At 57.4% G+C, this 23,590-nt stretch overlaps 1 protein-coding gene across 2 annotated transcripts in view; it reads left to right on the top strand.

Annotated features, from left to right (window-relative positions):
- Nucleotides 1-23,165, top strand: part of LETM1 (leucine zipper and EF-hand containing transmembrane protein 1) — a 33,157-nt gene extending 9,992 nt beyond the window's left edge. The window contains exons 3-14 of one of the 2 annotated variants that reach the window (XM_030876687.2): nt 544-955; nt 4,730-4,873; nt 5,491-5,628; nt 6,275-6,478; nt 11,728-11,847; nt 13,347-13,478; nt 13,792-13,935; nt 14,348-14,479; nt 17,389-17,523; nt 18,326-18,516; nt 19,590-19,728; nt 20,666-23,165. In XM_030876687.2, coding sequence (XP_030732547.2) covers nt 544-955; nt 4,730-4,873; nt 5,491-5,628; nt 6,275-6,478; nt 11,728-11,847; nt 13,347-13,478; nt 13,792-13,935; nt 14,348-14,479; nt 17,389-17,523; nt 18,326-18,516; nt 19,590-19,728; nt 20,666-20,815 — 2,041 coding nt within the window. In that variant the 3' untranslated portion in view covers nt 20,816-23,165. Of the gene's footprint in view, nt 1-543; nt 956-4,729; nt 4,874-5,490; nt 5,629-6,274; nt 6,479-11,727; nt 11,848-13,346; nt 13,479-13,791; nt 13,936-14,344; nt 14,480-17,388; nt 17,524-18,325; nt 18,517-19,589; nt 19,729-20,665 lie in introns of both variants that reach the window. The other variant, XM_030876686.2, reaches the window with a different exon arrangement.
- Nucleotides 23,166-23,590: the final 425 nt, after the last annotated feature.

The raw sequence follows: 23,590 nt of genomic DNA, 5'->3' as shown, positions 1-23,590 counted from the left end.
CAGCACCTGTGGGGTGTCCAGGCAGGCATGGCTGCAGAGGCTCTGGGCCTGGGGTCTGCCGCCGCGCGTGGGCAAGGAGGCCAGTGCGGGAGCCGAGTGAGCCGCAGGGGGAGGAGAGGGAGGCCTGGGCTTTGTGTCCTTTTGCCCAGAGGCCTTCGGTCAGCTGATGCACAGATCCGGGTCACCCCGATTGGAACATCCTCCCTGGTTTTCATGACAGACTTGCTCAGGAACCGCAGGTCTTTGTAGAAAGTCACCTGCTGGGGAGAGGGCTGGCCTGGGAGACCCACCCAGAGGTTGGGTCTGTCTTGTCTGGAGGTGAAGCCTTTGCTGGTTGTTTGTGTTTGACCTGCTCCTTTGAGGCCGTGGGGACTGGCTCCCCACAGTGAGTGTATTTCTCTGGCGTCAGGAAGGGGCAGGGAGTCTGTCCTACACGCTGGGACGTTGGGTGTGAGGTTTTGATCCGGCTGTGGTCTGTGCTGCTGCCAGGAGGTCATAGCAAGGCTGGCCCCTCACCACTGGCTTCTTTTTTCCCTCTTCAAGGAAACTTCTTTTTGGCGGCTGCAGTCCCATCCACCCCGTGTACCTTTCCTTGCGAGGCGATCCCCTCGGCTGCTGGACTCTGAGGCCCAAGCACACGTGCGTGGTGGTCGCAGGGCCGAGGCTCCTTCCTGTGCGCTGCTGGCACTCGTCGCCCCCGCTGGGCGATGACTCTGTGGTGGAGAAGTCCCTCCGGTCCCTAAAGGACAAGAGCAAGAAGCTGGAAGAAGGAGGCCCCGTGTACAGCCCCCCCGCAGAGGCGGCCGTGAGAAAGCCCCTGGGGCAGCGGGTCCTGGATGAGCTGAAGCACTACTACCACGGCTTCCGCCTGCTCTGGATCGACACCAAGATCGCCGCGCGCATGCTCTGGCGCATCCTCCACGGCCACAGCCTGACCCGCCGAGAGCGCAGGCAGGTAATGGGCGTGTGCCCCTGCTGGGGTCACCTGTCAGTTGCTTTAAGTGTCTAAAGTCACAGCAAGAGATTGTCCTGCAGTAGCTTTAGTTCTCGCCTGAGTTAGCTGAATGTTTCTTTCAGACGCCTCAGGGTTCCTGATTTTCCGCTGGGGCTGACGCAGCTCTGTAGAGGAGGTGCAGCCATAACCACGTTGGTGGGCTCCCCGGGGCTCTGTTCTCTGCCTGAAGTGTGCTCACGGCTCCTCCTTTGGAGTTTGTGGGGGGGTTTTGTTTGTTTGTTTTTTTAATAAACTTATTTATTTATTTTTGGCAGCATTGGGTCTCCGTTGCTGCGAGTGGCTTTCTCTAGTTGCGGCAAGCGGGGGCTACTCTTCGTTGCGGTGTGCGGGCGGGCTTCTCATTGTGGTGGCTTCTCTTGTTGCGGAGCACCGGCTCTAGGCGTGTCGGCTTCAGTAGTTGTGGCTCGCAGGCTCAGTAGTTGTGGCTCACAGACTCTAGAGCGCAGGCTCAGTAGTTGTGGCGCACGGGCTTAGTTGCTCCGCAGCCTGTGGGATCTTCCCAGACCAGGGCTCGAACCCGTGTCCTCTGCATTGGCAGGCGGATTCTTAACCACTGCGCTTCCAGGGAAGTCCTCCTTTGGAGCTTTACTTGCTTGCTTAAGGTGTAGCATGTTGAAGGATTGGCACCCTCACCATATAAGTGATTCTTTTAGAATGATTAAACTGCTAATCCATCCTTTTATGCCAAGTGCATTGTTGAAAGTTACCCCCCAGTTTCTTTGAGTTGTCACAGATGAAGCTGTTGTTTTGTGACTTAGTTTCTGCCTTTGTTAAATTGCTCTCGTCAGATCCTTGATCCTTCATGCTGTCAAACCTTCTGCTCCCTTTCAGTCTGGGGCCCCAACCTAGCAGCAGTGAGCACCCTTGACTCCCAGCCCTTGGATCTAACCACCCCCATGAATGGGAACCGGGGCTGTTTGGAAGCATAACTGATCAAGGGCTGGGACAGCAGTGGTACTAGAATAACCTGTGTCAGAAAATAAGAAAAGGCTGGAAAATAAACAACGGGGGCCCTTCTGGGGATGGCCAGTGGGGAATAAGACGGGACTTTTTCCATTTCCCTCAGCAATAGTGTGTGGCTTCATATTTTTTATGGTATTGTGAATGGAATTTTTTCACTGGTGAAATACACAACCTAAAATTTACCCTTTTTAAGCATTCTAAGTATACAGGCTGTGGCATTAAGTACATTCACACTGGGGTAAAGTCGGTACCACCATCTGTCTCCAGAACTCTTCATCTCTTGTCATCTTCCTAAGCTGACACTGCACCTGTTAAATAACAGCTCCCCACCCCTTGGCCCCCAGCCCCCGGCATCCATCATCTACTCTCTGTCTCTCTTAATCTGAACCCTTCAGGGACCTCATAGCAGTGGAATCACACAGGATCTGTCCTTTGTGACTGGCTGGTTTCACTGAGCAGAATGTCCTCAAGGTTCACCTTCGCCATAGCAGGTGTCAGAATTTCCTTCCTGTTTAAGGCTGAATGGTACTCTGTTGTGTGTATGGACCACAGTTCGTTTATCCATCATCCATCCATGGACACTTGGGTTGCTTCCACATTCTGTCTGTTGTAGGTAAATAGAATTTTAAAAATTCCATTTTCCTTTTGTTTATTGCTCGTATATAGAAATACAGTGGATTTTTATATATTGATCTTGTATCTTGCAGACTTACCAAACCCAGTTATTAGTTCTAGTATCTTTTTTGTAAATTCCATCAGACTTTTTATCAGGAACAGATTTTGGATTTTGTCAGATGCTTTTTCTGCATCTACTTTTTTTACTATTTATTTTTAATTTTTTTGAAGTATAGTTGATTTACGATATTGTGTTAGTTTTAAGTGTACAGCAAAGTGATTCAATTATGTATATATTTTTTTCAGATTATTTTTCATGATACAGGTTATTATAAGATATTGAATATAGTTTTCTGTGCTATACAGTACATTCTTGTTGTTTATCTTTTCTGTGTCTATTTAGATGGTCGTATGGTGTTTTCTTTTTCTAGTTTTATTAACTAAATGGTTGATATTGTCAGATTAAATAAAAAAGCAAGACTGAACTCTGTGCACTCTACAAGGAACACATCTAAATGTAAAGACACAAATAGGTTAAAAGTAAAAGAATGGAGAAAGGTAAGTGGTGCTAACACTAGTCCAGGAAAGCCAACGTTAATATCAGACAGAGTCGACGTTAGAGCAGGATTACCAGGGCAGAAGAGGTCACTCATGGTGACGAGAGGGTCAGGTTGCCAAGAGGACATGATATTCCTAGACATTTATACACTGGTAACAGAAGCTGGACGCTGGCTCTGTGCATGGAAAATTTTCAGGAAAAGCAAAGTTGTAGAAAGAAATCAAATCCCTGTTTGCCTAGACCCCAGAGTGGAAATGGAGGTTAACTGCAGATGGACACAGTGGGACTTTTTGTCACGATGAAAGTGTTCTAAAACTGGGTTTTAGAGATGGTTTCAGTCTATAAATTTACCAAAATTTATTGAATTACATACTTACAATGAGTGAATGTTACGGTACGTAAATTAAACCTCGATAGAACTGCTAAAAATAATTTAATGGAAGAATGTTAAAAAACATAGGCACCAACTTGAAGGGTCATATCTGGGATCATTTGAGCATAAAAATATAGATGATAATGAATTATAAACAAATGAAAAACATGGGAATCCTTGAGTCCATTTTGGTAATAAATAGAAAAATGAAGGTGCAAAGCGAGGTCGATAAATGGGGAGATGGGCTTGAGTTAGGAAATTGCCGTTTTGTGACCATCAGAGTAGAGGCTGGTTTGGGAGGAACCGTGATGAGTGTGTCTAGGGAGAGAGATGGGTGTTTATTTGCGTGCTCTCAGGGCGTTCCCTCACAAGTGGGGAGAACAGCCTGTCCAGGTGATCACAGTGACCGCTGTCGCAGGGTGGGTGGCGCCTGACCCCCGGGGAGGGCAACCATCATGGAAAGTGGTGCCAGCCAGAAACGAGGCCCTTAGTAGAAATGACGTCACTCCTCCAAAGACGGTCTCGTCAGTCACGGTGGAAACACAGCTGGGGATGCGGGGAGCGTAGTCTCGGCTGCCGTGCACGCAGGCGGCTCCGAGTGGAAGGAGCACGCGTGAGCAGGCACTGGCGCGGGGGCAGGTGAGCTGCTGGAGGCCTGGCAGCGCCCGCTGTTCCCGGGGCTGTCGGCTATTTCACGTCGCACGTCTCTTTAATGTCTCCAGCAGTGGTTTGTTTGCATCAGTGAGGCACTTGGATTTTTTCCCTGATCATTGCTGTGTTACATAGTCTTAAATCTAACCGATTGTGGCGGGGAACACAAGAGAAGTGCCCCGCCAACACTCGGCCCTCCTTTCCGCAGAGCGCCTGGAGTGCGTGCTGTGGCCGCAGCCTTCCCCGGAGGCCCTCGCTGCTGCCAGCAGTGGCCAGTCCTCCGTCTGTCAGTCTCGTCCAGCTGTCTGCCAGGCCGGTGGGCACCTGGCAGACGCCCTGGGGGGCGGCTCACTGGCAGCATCCAGTGATGGGTGCCTCTCCACGCAGGGAGGTAGCTTCACCCAGCTTTTCTGAAGGCCGTCGCCTTGTGGTTTGGCCTCAGGGGGCCTCCGGAGCCCCGTCTGCTCCCTGCGAGGCGCCTGCTGTTGCTCCTGCGGACGACTGTGCAAGAAATGCTCCCCAGTCACCCTCTGGCCCCTCCACCCCTTTCCAGTTCCTCCGGATCTGTGCCGACCTCTTCCGCCTGGTGCCCTTCCTGGTCTTCGTGGTGGTGCCCTTCATGGAGTTCCTGCTTCCTGTTGCCGTAAAGCTCTTCCCCAACATGTTACCGTCCACGTTCGAGACCCAGTCCATCAAGGTGACCGGCCCGTTTTGACCCAGTTTGAAAGCAGTTACAAGGCCGCATTGTTTTATGACTGACATTTCAGATGTTAGATGTTTTTAAATTTTATGTTTTCTTCATAATTCAGTCATGCTGTGCTGTGATTATTTAATAGATGCTGGTTTCAGGTTTGCTTCTCTTTAAAATGTGTCTTAAATTCTAGTTTCTCTCTACCAGTGTTCCTTGAGCCACAGGTCGAGACCCATTCGTGGGGGACGAGACGGGTCTAGGGCAGGGTTGGCAGACTTCCAGCCCACGGGCCATTTTGGTCAGTAAGGCCTCTGGGGACATGCCTGCCTGTCGTGTGTGTATTGTCTGTGGCCTCCACGTTTCACACGGCTCAGCCCGCAGGGCCTGAAAGCGTTACATGCCAGCCCTTTATGGAATTCGCCGGCCCTTCTCTGGCGGGGGTGGGGGGAGGGTCACACAGAGCTCGTGGGTGGAGGAAGCGCTGTTCAGGAGGCGTGTGGCGGCGCTGGGTTGGGTGTACATGCACTTCGTGCTGGGGCTCGAAGCAGCTGCCGGACCGGCGCCGTCCAGGAAGCCGTGCGGGGCGGGAACCCAGGAGTGCAGTGCCCTCTCTGACTTCGCAGGAAGAGAGGCTGAAGAAGGAGCTGCGGGTCAAGTTGGAGCTGGCCAAGTTTCTGCAGGACACCATCGAGGAGATGGCCCTGAAGAACAAGGCAGCCAAGGGGGACGCCACCAAAGACTTCGCCATGTTTTTCCAGAAGGTGCTGTGATGCGTCGTCCCTTGAGGCCTTGCCCTGTCGGTCCCCAGTGCTGGTTAGCACCTCTGGGCTGCCCGCCTTATCTGGGGAGCGTGCCTTGTCTCCTTTCTTCCCTCCTTTTCACTGTGCACGATGGGGGCGGGGCTCCTGGAGGTCAAGCCTGCTGCCCCGAGAACGTGAACTTACGTTCACAAGCCCTGGCCTGGGTCTCCGGACTTTGCAGCAGCCCTGGGGGAGGTAGAGTTTGGCAGGAACCTAAGACCCCACAGTTGTGACCAGCAGGGGGCTGGGCTGGGAAGGAGGGGGCAGACTGCCCCATAGCCACGCCCACAGTGCGGGAGCCCAGCCCAGCATGGAGAGGCCCCAGCCTCCTCCCGGCCAGCCGCCTCGGCTCCGCTGGTGTAGCAGACAAGGGCCAGGGACCGGATGCCATCCCCTGCGCGGACGCCTCGCTCGCAGGAGCCCAGCCAGGCAGCGCTCAAGGCTTTGGGTCGCAGGGGCCACTCCCGGTAGGAGATGTGAGCGGAGCCGAGGGAGGGTGTGGGTGGCCCCTTCTGCTTTGTTTCCTGACTTGAGGCGTGTGACCCGAGGCCGTGGGGGTGCGGGGGACACGGCCCACCCGTGGTGACCCTTACCATGGCTCCCGCAGATCCGAGAGACGGGTGAGAGACCCAGCAACGAGGAAATCATGCGGTTTTCCAAACTGTTTGAGGACGAGCTGACCCTGGACAACCTCACGCGCCTACAGCTGGTGGCGCTGTGCAAGCTGCTGGAGCTGCAGTCCATGGGCACCAACAACTTCCTGCGCTTCCAGCTCACCATGAGGCTGCGCTCCATCAAGGCCGACGACAAGGTGAGCACCCACAGCCCGCTCGGGGCTCGTCTGTGTCTCCTGGGGTGAGTGCTGGGATCACACGGTTTCCAGCCGCCGTGACAGCACACCTTCCCGTGGTGGGACGTAGTCGCTGAAAAGGTGGATTTTAAAGGCAGCCTAATGTTTCATTATATGAACGTGTCCTAGTTTATTAACCGTCACTTTAGCTAATCTGCTACCCTAAAGAAGCCTCTAATAAATACCTATTAATGTGAATTATGCCCCAGATCTTTGATAGGTCCTATAAAAATAGTGACCTAGAATGGCGGCTCCTGAGTAAAAAGTGCAGGAGGCCAAAAGCAAGTCCTGGCCCGTGACCAGATTGCTCCGGAGCTGTGCCGCCTGCCTGCCCCCGTGCAGTGTGTGTGTCTCAGGAAGTCACGAAGTGCCCCTCGTTCTCCCTAACGACGCTGCCTGCATTGAAGTCTGTGGCGCCTGGTCTTCTGATAGCTCCACCAGCTTGCCTCTGGGCTGATCTTCCCTCTTGTTACCTACAGGCTTCCTGAATCCTCTCTGCCTTGTGTTTGTTACTGTTTTCATCTGCTCTGACGACCCTCTGTCTTACAGTTGTAGTATTTAGTCCATACTCTTTTCCTGTTTGTCCTGTGTGTTTCATGTTCCACTTTATCTCTTTTCTTGCCTTCTTTTGGATTAACCAAACGTTTACTCTTCCATCCGCTCTCCATTAGCTTGCTCCTTATTTATTGTTTTAGCAGTTTCTCTGGAGTTTACAACGAGCTTCCTCGACACACAGGAGTCTAATGGGACTGCGTGCTTTTCCTGCCACGCGCCAGGTCCCAGCTGCACTCGCCGGCCCCGCCTCTGCGTCGCACGCGCTTTTGCTGCTGAGTTGGTGTGTGCACCACGTATTCACCCTCCTGACCCCCTTCCTTCCTTCCTGCGTTTCCACCCGGACCGTTTCCTCCGCTTGAGGAGTCCCCTCAGTGGCGTTTGTATGGATTTGTCTGTATTAACCTTCCATTCTGCAGGGTATTGCTGGGTGTAGGACTCCAGGCTTGCAGTTCTTTTTTCTACATTTAAAGATGCCACTGAGGGCTTCCCTGGTGGCGCAGTGGTTGAGAGTCCGCCTGCCGATGCAGGGGACACAGTTCGTGCCCCGGTCCGGGAAGATCCCACATGCCGTGGAGCGGCTGGGCCCGTGAGCCATGGCCGCTGAGCCTGCGCGTCCGGAGCCTGTGCTCCGCAGCGGGAGAGGCCACAGCAGTGAGAGGCCCGCGTACCGCAAAAAAAAAAAAAAAAAAAAAAGATGCCATTGAGTGCATGTCAGCTGGCAGGCCTATTATTGTTCCTTTGAAGGTGTCCATCTTTCTCCGGCAGCATCCGAGATGTTTGGATTTTGTTACATCTTGTTTGGATTTTAGCAGCTATACAGTAACGTCCCTAGGCGTGTCTGTGTCTGTGCTTATCCTATTTCCTGGTTGTGGTGCTTCCATCATTTCATTAAATACCCCCCTACCCCCCCGACATGGGTTATGTTCCCCTTAGACCGCTCACGGTCCCTGCATCACATATGCTCTTCCTGTATTTTACATCCTTTTGTACGTGTGGTTTACTTATCCTCTCTTCTTGGTCTGATCACTCTTAAACCCATCCTCCAAGATTTCCGTCTGCAGGTAAAACTGTCTCTCTTGTTCTCCAGAAGCAGATCATCACTGCATTTTGTAAGGATGAAGAGAAGTTGTCTCTCTGCTCTGCTGGAGAATTTGCCGTGCGGCTGCCCCTCCTCGGGAGAGGCAGCGTGAAGGCAGGAGGCCTGGGTTGTGTCCTCGCCACTCACTAGCTTTGTGAAATTGAACAAGTCACCTCACCTCAGTGCTTCAGATTCCTATGAGGTGGGGCGGTGGCCAGACCTCTGCTGTTGAGAAGGTGGAGGGGGCATACTTTCCCGTGGACGTTAAATGGTAAAAAACATACATAAGAAGATTCTGAAAAGTGGGGAGAAGCCCCTGGGACCCCAGGAATGACACAGGAGGTCTTTGTGCCTCATAGATCCAGCCATGGGGCTGAAGAAGCCAGAATCGCCATCCTATGGTCAGAGGAAAGGAACGGGGCCACCTAGCAGGACAGAAGACTTCAGAGAGTGATGGCTCTGCTCCAGCCAGACGCCACAGGAAACAGTGTCTCCCCACCCCGACCCTCCCTGGACCCCCCCCCCCAACACACACACAGTGGTGGTGGGGCTGGGACCGCCACCCTCAGGCTGTAGCAGCTGGGATGGTATCGGGGAAGGCCGAGAGGAGCTGGCTCATTCATCCCCGGCCCCCTGCCCCCTGCCCCCTGTGGTGTCAGTAGAGACCAGCAGGGGGCCTGGCCTCCACCGGCACCCGACAGTCTCAAGGCACTCTCCATACTTCCCTGCTGGAGTGGTGTCAGGAGGGGCCAGTAAGAGGTTCTCCCGCCCCTCCCAGCCAGGGAGGCATGCAGAGCCTAGTGGGGAGGCCAGACTCCACCCACCCCTCCCAGTAGACTCAGAAGTACCTCTCCCCCTGGCCTCAGTGGAGGCCAGATCTCATCCGTTCCAGGATGTAATTTACAATGACTGAGTGATGCCACAGAGAGCTCAGGGCTGTTGGAAGGAAGCTGTGCTCACAGTTCCCCAGAAGAGGGGACCAGGACGTGAGGGGAGGGAGGAGTCGAGACAGCCTTCATCACTGGCCAGCGGGAGTGGTCAGCTGGAGGCGTTTTTCATTGGGCAGGACGTGAAGCAGAGGTCAGAGTTTGTGGTTGGAGGATTTGAAATACGATTGTAGCACGCCCAGGAAAGCCAAGCAGCAGGGGAGACGTAAACAACTTTGTCCGTTGGTTTGGATCAGTAGATGCCAGATTGTCAGTTACCCCACCTGCGAATGCTGCGTAGAGCACCCCCCTGCCAGGCGCTGTCAAGAGGAAGCCAGTTAGGGCCGAAGATGGGAGTGAGCGCCAGGGTCGCCTAGCGCAATACCCAGAGTTATACCCAGAACGTCCAGCTTCAGCTGAAAACCACTCCTCGTGCTGAGAACCAGGAGGACCCCAAAGCGAATGAAAAGAAGACAAGCAGTGGGTGCCAGCGCCGTCCTGACCGTGGGCCACTCCCCAGATTCGGTAAAAGGCATGCATCCACAGATTGAAGACGCTGAGTGAACCTCAGACCGGATAAACACAAAGAAGGCCACACAAAGACCCATAGTCAAATGAGCAAACGTGAAGGACAAAGAAGGAATTTTGAGGGGCTTCCCTGGTGGCCCAGTGGTTAAGAATCTGCCTGCCAGTGCAGGGGACACAGGTTTGGTCCCTGGTCCGGGAGGATCCCACGTGGCGTGGAGCAGCTAAGCCCGTGCACCACGACTGCTGAAGCCCTCGCGCCTCGAGCCCATGTTCCGCAACAAGAGAAGCCACTGCAGTGAGAAGCCCACGCACCGCAACGAAGAGTAGCCCCCACTCACCGCAACTAGAGAAAGCCCACGCGCAGCAACGAAGACCCAATGCAGCCAAAAATAAAAATAAATTTATTTTAAAAAAAAAGAAGAAATAATTTTGAAAGCAATGAGAGAGAATGGCATCTTACCTGCAGGAAAAACAATTCAAATGACAGTGCATTTCTCATCAGAAACCATGGAGGCCAGAAGGAACTGGAAAGTATTTTTCGTGTGCTGAAAAAAAAGAACTCGGTCAATTCAATCCTAGATTCAGCAAAAATAAAAATTAAAGATAAAAACGAGGGAGGAATCAAGACGTTCCCAGGTGAAGGAAAACTACAACAGTTTGCCACCAGCAGAGCCTAGAGGAACCTTAGGGCGTCAGGAAGAAAGAACACAAGCACCAGGCTTTGCTTCTGCTCGTGTGTCTTCTAAGTAAAGTGCGATGGTGGAGGCAAAGATGGGGCACTGTGTCAGTAGGTGACATTAGGATGAGCTTGACAAGCGCGGGAGGATAAAGGGGGGAGGCCACCACGTTCCCTCCATGATGAGGTGGGTGCCTCATGTGATACCAGAGCAGCCCCTGAAAATGGACGCAGACATGTGCTCAGAAGCGCAGGAGACAAGTGCAGATGGGATCCACGTGCCCCACGGGAAGACGGGGAAAGGAACCAAACCACCCAGGTGTCCTTCACGGACGAACGGTGAAACCAGGACGTTTGTACCAGGCAGTGTACTCACGAAGGAAAGGAGTGGGTTATTACTACACAAACCACGTGGATCCTCAAGGAGTCCCCAGAGGCTCTGCGCTGTGCAGTCCCATCCCTGTAATGCTCTTCAAGTGAAAGAATCACAGGGACGAAGAGCGGATTGGTGGTTGGTTCCCAGGGGTCAAGACGGGGTGGGAGTGTCTGTGAGGTCCTCGTGGGGACAGAGGTGTCTTCTGCCTGGACTGGCTCGGCATCGCGTCCCGGCGGTGGTTTGATATTGCACGTTGCAAGGTGTTAGCCACGGGGAGGAGCCGTGTGGCTGCACGTCCACCTACGGTTGTCTCACAGTTGACGCAGGTAGCGGTCGTGTCCTCCTCACAGGGTCACTGGGGGGTTTAAATGGGGGGAGCAGGTGGCACTGTTGCCCTTTGTTCCTCCTCTCCTCTCCCCTCGTCCCTGCACAGTGCCGGACGGGAGAAGCGTGGGGTTCGGGCAGCAGGGCTGCTCCCTGGGCAGAGAGCAGGCCCTGAGTGGGTGTCTTCGCATCTCGAGGTGGGTCCTGGCTGTTGACCCTAAGGTCCCACCCTCTGTCAGAAGGTCTGATCACTGCAAACCTGGAATCGGGGCCTTGGTAGTGGGGGTTTATCTTGTGTTTGGCAAAGCATAGTAGGAAGGTGGTTTCTTTCTTTTTTTTATAAATGTATTTATTTTATTTATTTTTTTTGGCTGCATTGGGTCTTCATTGCTGCGCACGGGCCCTCTCTAGTTGCAGCGAGCGGGGGGTTGCAGAGCACGGGCTCTAGGCGCACAGGCCTCAGCAGCTGTAGCACGCGGGCTCAGCCGTTGTCGCTCACAGGCTCCAGAGCGCAGGCCCAGCAGCTGTGGTGCACGGGCCCAGCCGCTCCGCGGCATGTGGGATCTTCCCGGACCGGGGCTCAAAGCCATGTTCCCTTCATTGGCAGGTGGGCTGTCAACCACCGCGCCGCCAGGGAAGCCCAGGAAGGTGGTTTCTAATCAGACACTTAGTTCCCAAGCGTGCGAATGCAGACAGCACAGACCCGTAGTGACCCTTCAGGAGGTAACTGCTGGCTTCCTTTGACAGCTGATCGCTGAGGAGGGTGTGGACAGCCTCAACGTCAAGGAGCTACAGGCGGCGTGTCGGGCGCGAGGCATGCGGGCCCTGGGCGTCACGGAAGACCGTCTGCGGGGCCAGCTGAAGCAGGTGCGTACCTGCGGCGTGGTGGGGGGCCCTTCCGTCCCAGCAGGGGGTGGGAGGTGCTCCGGCTCAGCTGCCGCCTGGGCCGGGGCCTGTGTGCGCTCCGCTCGCGGTGGCTGCCCGCCGCTCCTGGGCGCCGCTCCCATCTCCCTCCCCAGCTCTTGGTTGCCTTTGCTGTGCTTGCTCTTGCCTCCGCCCCGTCTTCTGTGGACTCACGAGGACGAGGTCAGCTTCCTTTGAAATTCCAGTACGACTCTCAACTGAGGCCAGGGGTGTTTGGGGAAGTAGGACCCAGGCCAGGCCGACCTCCGAAGCCCCTGCTCTTGGCAGCCTGGGTCTGAGTGACCCTGCTTCTCCGGCCGCTCAGAGGGGGCCCTCGGGCAGAAGCCAGGGGCCGGCTCTGCAGGGCCACAGGCCTGCCCCGCCGGCATGGGTCTGAGTGGATGCGACGATGGGTAGGCAACGTTCACAGCAACGCAGCCTTCGTATCAAAAGGGGCAGGGCGCCAGCTGGGCACCCCCTCGGGTTGTCTTCCCAGTGTAGACAGAGATCTGTTGACACCCGCTGCCCCCCCTGCTGACACAGACGGTGCTTAGTGGGCGGTGCCTTCTCGTCCTTGTCTTCACTGCCCTTGTCTCCGACAGGGTCCCCTCGCAGACCCTCCTCTGTGGGGGGTGCCCTGGGTCCGCCTGGGCTGGAGCACACCTGGGGCACTCGAGTGTGGGGCACTGTGCCCGAGGGATGTCAGGATTCGGGGGGTTTCGGTTTCCAAGGGCTCAGGTGTCTTCCTTCTCTCGTCGTTTAACCTGTGCTCGGCATTTTCTCCCCGTTCTGAGAGTTCTTCTCGCCCCATCTTTTGTTCTGTGTCTACCTTGTGTCCAAGCATTGTCGGGGTCTCTTTTGTCAGTTTGAACATTGTCTGTCACTAAAATAGCCTCAAACAGTGCCCAGCTCACGGTAGCTGTGCAAACCTCAAACGCCGAATGAATTCACCAGCGCCACCTTTGGAGTTTCTGTGCCATTGTTAAGTGAAGAACTTTGGGAACGGGACCTGGCCGTCTCGCTCAGTGTTTTATAAGCCCTGCAGCCTCGCTGCGGGGTGTCTCCTGCTCCCGTGACTGCGGCGGGCAGTGGGCGTTAGCACATCGGCCTCGCTGCGGGGTGTCACGTGACTGAGGCGGGCAGTGGGCGTTAGCACAGCGGCCTCGCTGCGGGGTGTCTCCTGCTCCCGTGACTGAGGTGGGCAGTGGGCGTTAGCACAGCGGTAAATAGGCCCTTCGGAGCTTGCGGGGTCTCTCCCGGGAGAACTCGCTCGAGGGGGCGTACGGGTCCGCCCACTCAGGTGCCGCTGTGGTTGTTGCCACCAGTGTCATCCTCCTCCCCTCCCCTACGCAAACCAGAACAGAGAGGGAAGTTCCAGGGCCAGAAGCCCTTGCCCGGGTCACAGGAAACGTGGGTGGGATGAGGCCGGCAGGTGAGTCTGGGTCTCCACCTCCCACTTCCAGTGGCTGGAGCTGCACCTGCACCAGGAGATCCCGACGTCGCTGCTCATCCTGTCCCGGGCCATGTACCTTCCTGACACCCTCTCTCCCGCCGACCAGCTCAAGTCCACCCTGCAGACCCTTCCGGAGATTGTGGTGCGTGTTACAAGGCCCCCTTCTGCTGCTCACTCTGCCGGGGGCCCTCTCCCTTCTGGGGGAGCCCCCGGACCCACCACTCGCCCCCTCCTTTCTTGTCTGCCCTCTGCACGCTGAGGGCCCTGCGGTGCGTGCAGAAGGTGACCCTTGGGGTCCCAGGGCGTTTCCCAGCAGCCGGGGTTCCTGCTCCTCGGAGAGCAAGCCCTGATGGCCAAGACACCCCGAGACCCGGGCCGGGCGCCGTGTGGGCTGCTCTGGTGGGGGTGTGCCTGCCCCGCTTCCAAGTGCGCTCACGGGTGTCCCCTCCCTGAAGGCAAAGGAGGCCCAGGTGAAGGTGGCCGAGGTGGAGGGCGAGCAGGTGGACAACAAGGCGAAGCTGGAGGCCACGCTGCAGGAGGAGGCGGCCATCCAGCAGGAGCATCGCGAGAAAGAGCTGCAGAGGCGGTCCCAGGCGGCGGTGAGCGGCAGCGGGGCGGTGGAAGGGCTGGGCCCGTGGGCGGGGTGGGGGCACGGGGAGGCAGGCTCACTCTTGTGGCTCGGGCGCCAGTCAGCGCAAGCGGCCGGCCCTGAGGCCCCGAAGCTGGGGTTCGAGGCTGTGGCGACCTGACCGAGGCCTCCGGCAGCCCGTAGGTGCTGGGGCGTGGATGCAGAAGCTGCGTGACTGCGCTCATCACGCGCTGCGCCCACGTGGAGGGTCCTGCGGCGGAACCGGGAGGAGGCAGACCCCACTGCCAGCCGGCCGGGCTCTGTAGACCTTGCCCCGCGCCTGGCGGCCCTCTGGCCAGCGGCACGTCTGCCGGTGTGGATGCCTGGGAAGGCCACGGTCTGACGGGTAGTGCTGAGCCGGCAGCGGCTTTGCGTTTCAGAAGGAAGTGGAGCCTGAAGTGGTGGCAGAAGGTGCCCCTGGGAGGCTGGTGGTCGAGCCGCAGCCGGAAGTGCCTGATGTGACCCTGCCGTCCGAGGCCCTGACGGACAGCGCGCCCGTCCTAAAGGGCTTGAAGGTAACGGCGCCCGCCTGGAGGGAGCGGTGTTGGAGCCGCACCGCAGGGCCAGCGAGCCCGCCTGCAGGGTGGGGGCTCCCGAGGAAGCGGGGCCGGAAGGCCGCAGCCTGGCTTCTCAGGGTGACGGTGGATGGTCGAGGGGCGAGGAGAGCGAGGCCGGGGAGGGTGAGGCGGCCCTGCCCTGGCTGCGGCCCCTGTGCTCTGCGTGGCAGGGCCCCCAGCGGGGAAGTCCCCCTTGCTGTCCCCTTCCCAGCTGCCCAGCGCAGGGGGCCCGACGTGCGGTGCGCGCTGGGGGTGCTCGCTTCCGGCAGCCTCGCCGTCGTGGTTGTAGCCCATGTTCCTCATGAGACGCCTTCTGCCGGGGGAACCGCCAGGTGGCCCCTGGCACACGGAGCATGATGGGCAGAGCAGCTTCTGAAGGCGTGTTGGGGGCAGGAGGTGTTTACTAGATGGGCGGCAGCAGCGTCGGGCAGCTGGAGTAGGAGACAGAAACCAGGACGGCAGCTTTATGTCTGGGGATTCCCAGCGAGGTCCCGGGGTGGGGCGGGTGGGGGACCACCGCATTCAGAGGGGTCAGAGGGGGGACGAGGCTGTGGTGGGGGGTGTGCGTGAAGTCGAGTGTGTTGATACCTGGGTGGAGGGGTGGGCCTCGTCACGTGTCCTGAGGGCCGGGTGGATGGGGACTGACCCCTGATGGGCCCCGCGGGGTCATTGGAGGTGGAGGGAAGGGCCCCACTGCAGGGCCTCAGGGAGGAGTCTCCTCCAGTCCTGTGCGTATGAGAAGAGAAAGCATAAAGCATCAACACCAGGGGTCTTGGTGAAGGGAGCTGTGGGCTGCAGGGCTGGTGTGGTGTGGTGGGAAGGGGCTGGCATAGCCTGGGATAAGTCGGGTGAGCCTCTGTTCACCTGGTGATGGCCCAGGAGACAGATGAAGACCCACACGCTCTTGTCACTGAGGAGAGGCTGAGAGGAGGAGGGTCCCGGAGCCTGGGCTGACCTAGGCTTGAAGGGTGACCCTGGGAAGGGTCAGGAACCGAGGTACCAGCGTCATTTTGAAGGCAGTTTGGGGCTGAGGCCAGGAAGCTGAACAGAGGCGGGGCCTGGTCGGGCCCATGGAGCGTGGTCTGGGATTAGGGGTCACTCGTCAGCAGTAGGGCCAGGATGGTTGGCTGTCTCCATGGATACAGATGCATTCCATTTCCAGTGGATTTAAGACTTAGATGTGAAAGGACATTTAAACTTTCCGGAGAGCTTATGAACTAAGGATCGCCAAGGATTTCTTAGCAAGGAGCACAAACCTTTAAAAACTTACACTGAAGAACCTTGGTTTGTTGGAAAGATGCCACAGAGAGTCGGGGCACCGCCGTTTCCTATTTGCAGCACAAGGCTGGGTCTTACCGGTATTGACCATTTACTCGGACAGAGACCTGAATAGCTCTAGGAAGTTGAGTTGGTAGCTGAAGAACCTCTCCACAGGGAAAGCCCCAGACCCACATGGCTTCAGGGGTGAAGTTGCTGGTGAGTCCAAACATGTAAAGAATAAACCCTTCCCGTGCTACACAAGCTCTTGGCGGAAAGTTGAGAAGAGCATATTCTGAGATGAGCTGCCCCTGATGCCAAAACCAGGTGGATACGAGACAGCTACAGACCAGCATCTGTCCTGAACACAGGTGTGAAATTCTCAACAAGTTTCCAGTAAGTGAAACGCAGCTGTTCTGTAGAAAGGATAATACACTGTGACCTGGTGGGGTTTGTCCAAGGAATACAAAAATGTAACGAGCACATTAACAGCCTCAAGAGAAAACCCATGTACGATCATTTCAGCAGATGCACAAAAAGCGCTTGGCAGAATTCAGCATCGCTTCTCAATTGAAAAGGTCTCTCAGCAAACGAGCGGGAGCGAACCTTCTCAACCCCACTTAAAGCAGCCAGAGTGGCCCCTGCGGCCACAGGATCCCTAACGGTAGCACGGGCGTCTGCTGTCACCACCGGTTCAGCATCGGACTGCGGGACTGGCCAGGATGGTTAGAGAAGAACAAGGAAAATCGCACAGAAGCGAAGCTATTCACGGATGACGTGAGCACCTAAAAGGTCATTGTACTTGTTTGTACTAGTAACGAACAATCAAGCTGAAATTCTAAGAAGCATATCACACAGTAGTATCCAGAAAATGAACTACTTAGGGGTAAGTTTGAAAGTAGATATGAAGACCTGTACAGGATGCTGTAAAGTGTTGCTGAGGTAGAGTAAAGCAGTAACTAAACGGAGAGCTTCACTGCACTCGTGGATGTGAAGACTCGGTGTTGGTAGGATGTTAATTCTCCCCAGCCGATCTATGGATTCAACACCATCAAAATCCCAGCAGGCTTTGTTGTTGACATTGACAGACTTACTCTAAAACATATACGGAAATTCAGAGGACCTAGAATAGCCACAACGATGGAGAGAAGCAGGTTTGGCGTATCTGCGGATGGAATTGTACACGGCGGTCAGAAGGAACACACCGTCACGTGGGTGAATCTCAGGGTGACGGAGCTCGAGCCATGTGATACCGTTTGTCAGAATTCCAGCAAACGAGGCTGTCGTGGCAGAAGGCAGGCCAGTCGGGTGGGGGTGGGGACGTGGGCACAAGGAAACCTTCAGGGTGACGATACTTCTCTGTCGGGTGGTGGTCGCTCCGTGGCTATGCACGTCTGCCGGACACATTTGCACAGGTGCGCTCGGGTGCAGGAGGCCCCTCGGAGAGCGAAGACGGTGACTGCAGGTGCCTGTCGCCTCGCCCAGAGCCCAAGACTGGCACGCGCAGTGTGGACACGGGACACGGATAGAAAAGTGGCCAAGCCTTCGGGGGAAAGCCAGTTACTCCCCTTCATGTAGGGTTTCAGTTTGCTTGTTTATTTTCTTTCCAGGAAGAGGAAATAACTCAGGAGGAAATTGACATACTCAGTGACGCCTGCTCGAAACTGAAGGGTCAGAAGAAATCTCTGACGAAAGAGAAGGAGGAGCTGGAGCTGCTGAAGGAGGACGTCCAGGACTACAGCGAGGTGCGGCGTTGGGGGGGGCGGGGCGGGGCTGAGGCTACACACAGAGTAAACCCAGGCTGCATCGCCCCGAGTGTTCAGTGATGCCTCGTCAGATAAGGGAAAAGCAGGCCAAATGGTCTTTGGAGAGAAAACTGAATTTAAGTAAATCTTATTCAGTAGCTTTTCTAGTCATCCCACTCTGTCACTTTCCCCTGGAATGCTGGCCATTCGCCCTTGTCGATGACACGCATATATCTTTTTAGTTTCTAAACACATGAAGGTATCAGATGAACAGTCTGGTCACTTGGTATATGAAATCTTATTTTTGTTCATGATTCCCCAAAAGAGACTTTTTTCTTACACACTATTTATTTATTTATGTATTTTAAGATTGGTAAAAATAATCTGTTATTTTCTGAACTTTGTCGTGGCAGCCCTCTTGTGTGGGTTCTCCAGTCCCCACCTCACCTCCCGTTCTTCCCTGTAACACTTGCTCCTAGGGAAAACCACAAGTTGGAATTTAAGAAGGCACTCACCATTCCTGGATTCTTTCACCGTCAGGAAGAAAGTCGGGGGTTCAGGACAGAGTTCATTTCCTTTGCTACAAAAACAGTGCTTGAGTTTGCAGTGAGAACCCATTTGCATGATAGACAGCAGTAAGCCTGCTGCTTCGTGGCCCCAGTTAATGGGGCTGCTCCGCGCACAGCCTAGACCTTCCACCTTGATGATGGAGTCTGGGTTAACCCAGTACTTCTGCAAGGTGAACTTAAGGTTTCTTTTTTAGTTTTAAGGCAGTCTTTTTACAAGCAAACAATTTTATTAGGACTTGCAGGAGATCAAGAAGGAACTTTCAAAGACTGGCAAAGAAATCTACGTGGAAGAGTCTAAAGCCAGCAAGAGGCTGACGAAGCGGGTACAGCAGATGATCGGGCAGATCGACAACCTGCTCACGCAGCTGGAGGCCGATCAGAAGGCTGGCAAGCTGGGCGTGGCCGCCGAGGGCTCGCCTGCAGGGTGAGTGTGCGACGCGGTTGCCGGGGGCCTGGAGCCCGGGGGGGGGGGGGGCCAGGGCCTTTCTGACCGGAGCGCGTTTCTCAGCTTTGGTGACCAGCTGCCCCGCCCTTCTGACCTAGCGGCTGCAGCCAGAACCCAGGTGTCCCCACTTCTCCACGACACTGTCACTGAAGCGGCCCCAAGTTGGGTCTTCCCTGCACGCGCGTGTGCTCACACACACAAGCGCACGCACACACGGTGCAGCGCTGTCAGCCCACGTCTGGAGGACCTGGGCTGCGGCTGCCTGCTCTCCCTGTGTCCACCGCCCCTCCCCCAGCTCTCTCCAGGCTGTTGTCACCGGTCCTTCCACAGTGTCCTTCGGATCACAGCTCCCTTGGGAACCACCAGCCTCTCCCTGTCCCTTCTCCCCTTCCTCCAGCCTCCTCCCTCTTCCTGAACCCCTACACACAGGCAACTCAATAATGACCCCCTGCGTGGGGGCCGGCTCTGCACTGGTGTGTCCCACATGCCTGGGACAGCGGCCAGCGGGGGCCAGTGTCGTGTGAGTGGCTGCCGGGCAAATGAAACCCCCCCAGGTGGTAGCGACTGACACTCGGCGCTCCCGTGGGCCAGACACCGCACCACGAGCGCCCACGTCTCCAGGGGGCAGGCAGGCGGGCTGGCTGCAGGGCCCCCGCTGTCCTCAGGTCAGCGGCCCTTCCCCCCGGGCGAGGCCAGTGTCCCCGCTTGGATTGACCTGCTGTGCTGTGTGGGCCCACTGCCCTCCACCTGGGCGGAGGGCAGTGTGGCCATACTCAGCCCCTCCCACCCTGACCAGGGCGCAGGCAGGCCTGAGGGACCCACTGGCCTCGTCCCCACTGGAGAGGCCGGGCTCGCTGGGCGGCTGCGCACACACAGGAGACCCTGGACAGGGCGGTGGTTTCTGTTTCTGTGTCCAAGTTGGCTGGGTGTTCCCAGAGGACGGGGCGAGGGAGCTCTGGAGGGAGGGGCTGTCCAGGGCAGGTCTGACCCACGGGGCCCCAGTGAGGCTGTAGGGGGCGCCAGCTGTGCCGCATGCGGGCTGTGTTCCCCAGGGAGACCGTCATCAGCGTTGCTGAGCTCATCAGTGCCATGAAGCAAATCAAGCACATTCCCGAAAACAAGCTCATCAGCTTGGCCTCGGCCCTGGACGAAAATAAGGACGGCAAGGTCAACATCGACGACCTCGTCAAGGTGGGTCGTGGGGGTCTTGCTGGCAGCCTTTTCCACCTGTGCGTCCACCCGAGAGGCCCCTCGGGCTGGTCTTGCCCTCGCCGCAAACAGAGTGGAGTCAGGGCAGTGAGGCCGTCCGTCCAGAGCAGGCCACCGGCTCTTGCTTGGCCTCCCCTGGCCCAGCCCTGGCCGGGTCTGCGGAGCATGGTGTTGGGGGGGCTGGGCCATGGCAGCCCGGAGGGGATGCCTGTGGCCCTCGGGGCTGGGCCTCGGGACCCCTGGGGGTGGCCGGAGGCCTGAGAGGGTGCCGGGAGCTTGGGCAGCCCAGGCGACCTGCACGGGGCTCCGCCTCCACAGGACGGCCGTGGGCTCTGGCGTTCCTGTGGAGAGCACGCCTTCGCCGGCAGCTCTCATGGCTCCAGGGTCTCTCCGGCCCGTCGGGGACTTTCCACTCAAACGTCTACCTAGAATGTCAGCGGACGTCACTCTGGTCGGGAGCGCGGCCTTCCCCGCTCGGGGGCCGAGCGCCATCACCCTGGCGGCAGCAGTGGCTGGGCAGGGCCCGTCGTCTGGGGCCCCTCCTTGGTGCCCAAGGCGCTCTGCCCGAGCAGGGCCCGGCCCGGCAGCCTCGCTGTGTCGTCCATCCCACCTTCCTGCAGCCCTGCGACCCGAGGGAGGCACAGTTGGCGCCCTCACCTGGGCCCGCTCCCTGGCGGCTCATAGCCTGGGCTGGGGCTGTGGAGCCTGTTGGCTCCGTGCGGGTGGGGGTCTGGCCCTCAGAAGACCCGGGCAGATGGAGGACCCAGGGCCCCCGGCGGGACAGCGTGGCCTATGGGTGCCGAAGGCCATCCCAGCCTGGTGGCCGTGTGCCGTGTGCCCTCCGTGTCCTGAGGGGAGATTTCATGCTGTGAAGGGGCAGAGCCACCTCTGAGGCCCTCATCCCTTCCCGTGTGTGCAGGTGATCGAGCTGGTGGACAAAGAAGACATCCACATCTCCACCAGCCAGGTGGCTGAGATTGTGGCCACGCTGGGGAAGGAGGAGAAGGTGGAGGAGAGGGAGAAGGCCAAGGAGAAGGCCGAGAAGGAGGCCGCAGAGGTGAAGAGTTAGGGCCTGCCGGCTCGCAGGTGCCTTGGTGGCCCTTTGTGTGTCTGCCGCGGCGGTCCTAACGTGACAGTTATTGCTTTGAAGTGATTCTTAGAGACAGATCTAATATTTTGTCTGGAATAAATCAGAGACTTCATAATCGGTAATTTTTAATTTCCATCATTCCACGAAGATTCAGCCAGTCTGGATCCCTGAACCCCTCCAGGGAGTCTGCTCTGGATTCACGCGGTGGCCCAGTGCTGGTGTGGTCCCAGCTGTGGCAGGCAAGCGTGCGGCCTGCCGGCAGCGGGGGTCGTGGCCCTGCACAGCCCCCTGGGCTCCTGAGGCGGCTCGGGCCTCCCCGCTTGTCCCCTGGCGGTGTCTGCTGCGGGAGGAGAGAGGACCGGCCGCGTGGACTCCCCGTGCCCATGGAGCCCCAGGCGTGGGATTGGAGTCGTGCAGACACAGCCGCCTCGGCCTGGAGAGGACGCTGCGTGAGTCGTGGGCCTGGATTCGCACAGAGCAGTGTGAATAGGAGCCACTCGTGCGCGCTCCCAAGCTCACACCTGCAGCGAGTGAGCAACACGCCCGTCATCTCCGTGGCCTCTGGAGGGCCGCGTTCTCTGACGCGGATGTCAGGTCTCCTGGAAGTTCGCTCTGACGTGTGTATCCGAGCTCTTTCTTGAGTTCTCTTTGATTCTCACCTAACCCTAACCACTTAACTGGTACAGAATTTCCTCACATGACAGTCTGCCCACCTGAGTAAATCCAACGTAATTATGCCAGGAGAAGTGCTAATGAAGCCCTGGACAGTGAAGCATCTCGGGTGCAGTCATTTGTTGTGCTTTTAGGAAGTGTCCTCATTTGGGGTGTTCGGAGCGGGTGTCACCGCGTGTCCGGTGATGGGTCCACAACTGGCAGCTTGGGGAGGCCGGTGCTCCGTGGCGGGGTGGGGTGGGGGTGCTGGGCGGCCTGTGGCCCCAGCTCTGTCCGGCTGCCCACGCGAAGGCTGGGTCAGGTACGGCAAGAACGTTCTTTGGGGGAAAACAGACATAGGAATCGGAAGACGTGGGCCTAGAGTGGCCAGATGAGCTGAGGGAGGACGACGACGAGATGATCGCTTCCAAGTTACTTGAAACTTTCTACCCAGCCACTAAAGAAGAAACTCGACAACATAAGCTTCTGCATTCTCGGATGTAAACCTTCGTAAAGGGACAGTGGTTCTAAAGGGTTCCTCGTTCGGTTATTCAAGAGGCACGTTCCCCACGCTTAGTTGATACTTCCGAGTCCTCTCACACGTGTTTCAGCGGCCTGGTTTTCCGCTGCGGAAGCGTGCTTGCTCGTGAACTTCGTGGTAGCCGGCGTGCCGCGGATGGGGTCGTCCTTGCCGCCTCCGTCCTCACCTCGCTGCCTTCGCCAGGCGCCCGGGGCGTCCCCGTCGCTGCCATCGCACACCCACCCCGCACCCCCCCGCCCTCCCGGATCGTGCGTGTCTGCGCCCCCAGTGCAGTGGGACCCTTCGCTGGTGTTTGTACCGTGGGCCACGGTCTGCTGCAGGCTTCCCCCTTCGCGTTGCTTGTTTTTACTGTCCTGAACTTTATTTATTGCCGCTGACAGGGGTGCCCGGGTGCAGGTGTATGGAACGCGGCTCTGGGAACGAGAGTCTTATGTGACGAGCGAGGCGTCAGGGCCGCCGTCTGTTGACTGAGTGCCCGGTGCCTGTGCCCGGCCTTCCCGAGCTTTCTCAAGAGGGCGCCTGTGTCCTCGGGATCTGTGACGTCCTCGGGATCTGTGACGCGGAATGGGAATTCTTCTTTCGCTCCACCTAAACACCGGTTTCTTCATTAGGGATTCAGGAAGTTGGCACGTGGCTTCCAGAGTCGCTTTGGAATATCCAAATCCAGACTTTGAGAAGGAAGGGCACCTGGTAACTTGCAGAGAAGAACCTCTAGGCGGTGCTCCTCACGGCGGGCCCTGGGCCGCTGGCGGCTCTGTCTGCGTGTCCGCCAGGGGCCCAGGGCCGGCTTGGCCTGAGGGCCGCCTCCTCGGGCTGTGTGTAAACACCTTTTTTAGAAATAGTGTTTTTATTAAAATATCAAATTCGTGTTCCTGTAACAGCTCAAAACCAGGTTTGTGAACCGTGTGGCCCACCGGCAGTCAGGGTGGGAAATGGCAGAGATGTCTGAGCGTCTGGTCCCAGCCTCGCGGCAGGAGAGCGTGACGAGAGGGCCTTCCAGCGCTCTGGTCCTGGCCTCTGGTGTCCTCTTGTGCTGTGACCGCGTGCCCTGCCTGTCCCCTCAGACTGTGCTGGTGACTAGGCACTCGAGTTGATGTAAGGAGAAGGTTGAATAAAGCGCTGTCGTGATGGCCTGTCTTCCCTGTGACGGTCTGTCTGTCAGGTCGGCGCAGCAGCCACTGCCTGACCAGGCTTTCCTCTCCCCGACCCTCAGAGGCCCCGGGGTGGGGGGTGGTCCCTGGTGGGCAGGGCTGGGACCCTGGCCAGCCCTAGGGGGTGGAATTCTGTTCTGAGAGACTGAGGGCCCCTGGGATCAGGGACAGCACTGCCTAAGGGCTGTGCCCTCCACTGTCTGAGGGGGCCCTCAGGAACTGCGGTCTCCCCGACACCAGGGCAGGGCCCAGAGAGCCGACGGGGTGTGCGGACCGGGGGCCAGCCCGCAGCGCCCCCCCGCCCCGCACCCACTGCCTCTCCGGCCCTCATCTCTGGGCTCCAGGGGCAGGGGGGCCCTACCCTGGGCAGAGAGCTGAGGCCCAGCTGGGAGGGCCGCCAGGCAGAGGGTC

This window comes from Globicephala melas, chromosome 5 (genome assembly GCF_963455315.2).
Source record: "Globicephala melas chromosome 5, mGloMel1.2, whole genome shotgun sequence".
Classification (NCBI taxonomy): Eukaryota; Metazoa; Chordata; class Mammalia; order Artiodactyla; family Delphinidae; genus Globicephala; species Globicephala melas.
Note: the sequence above shows the minus strand (reverse complement) of the source record. Positions and strands in the feature narration are given on the sequence as shown.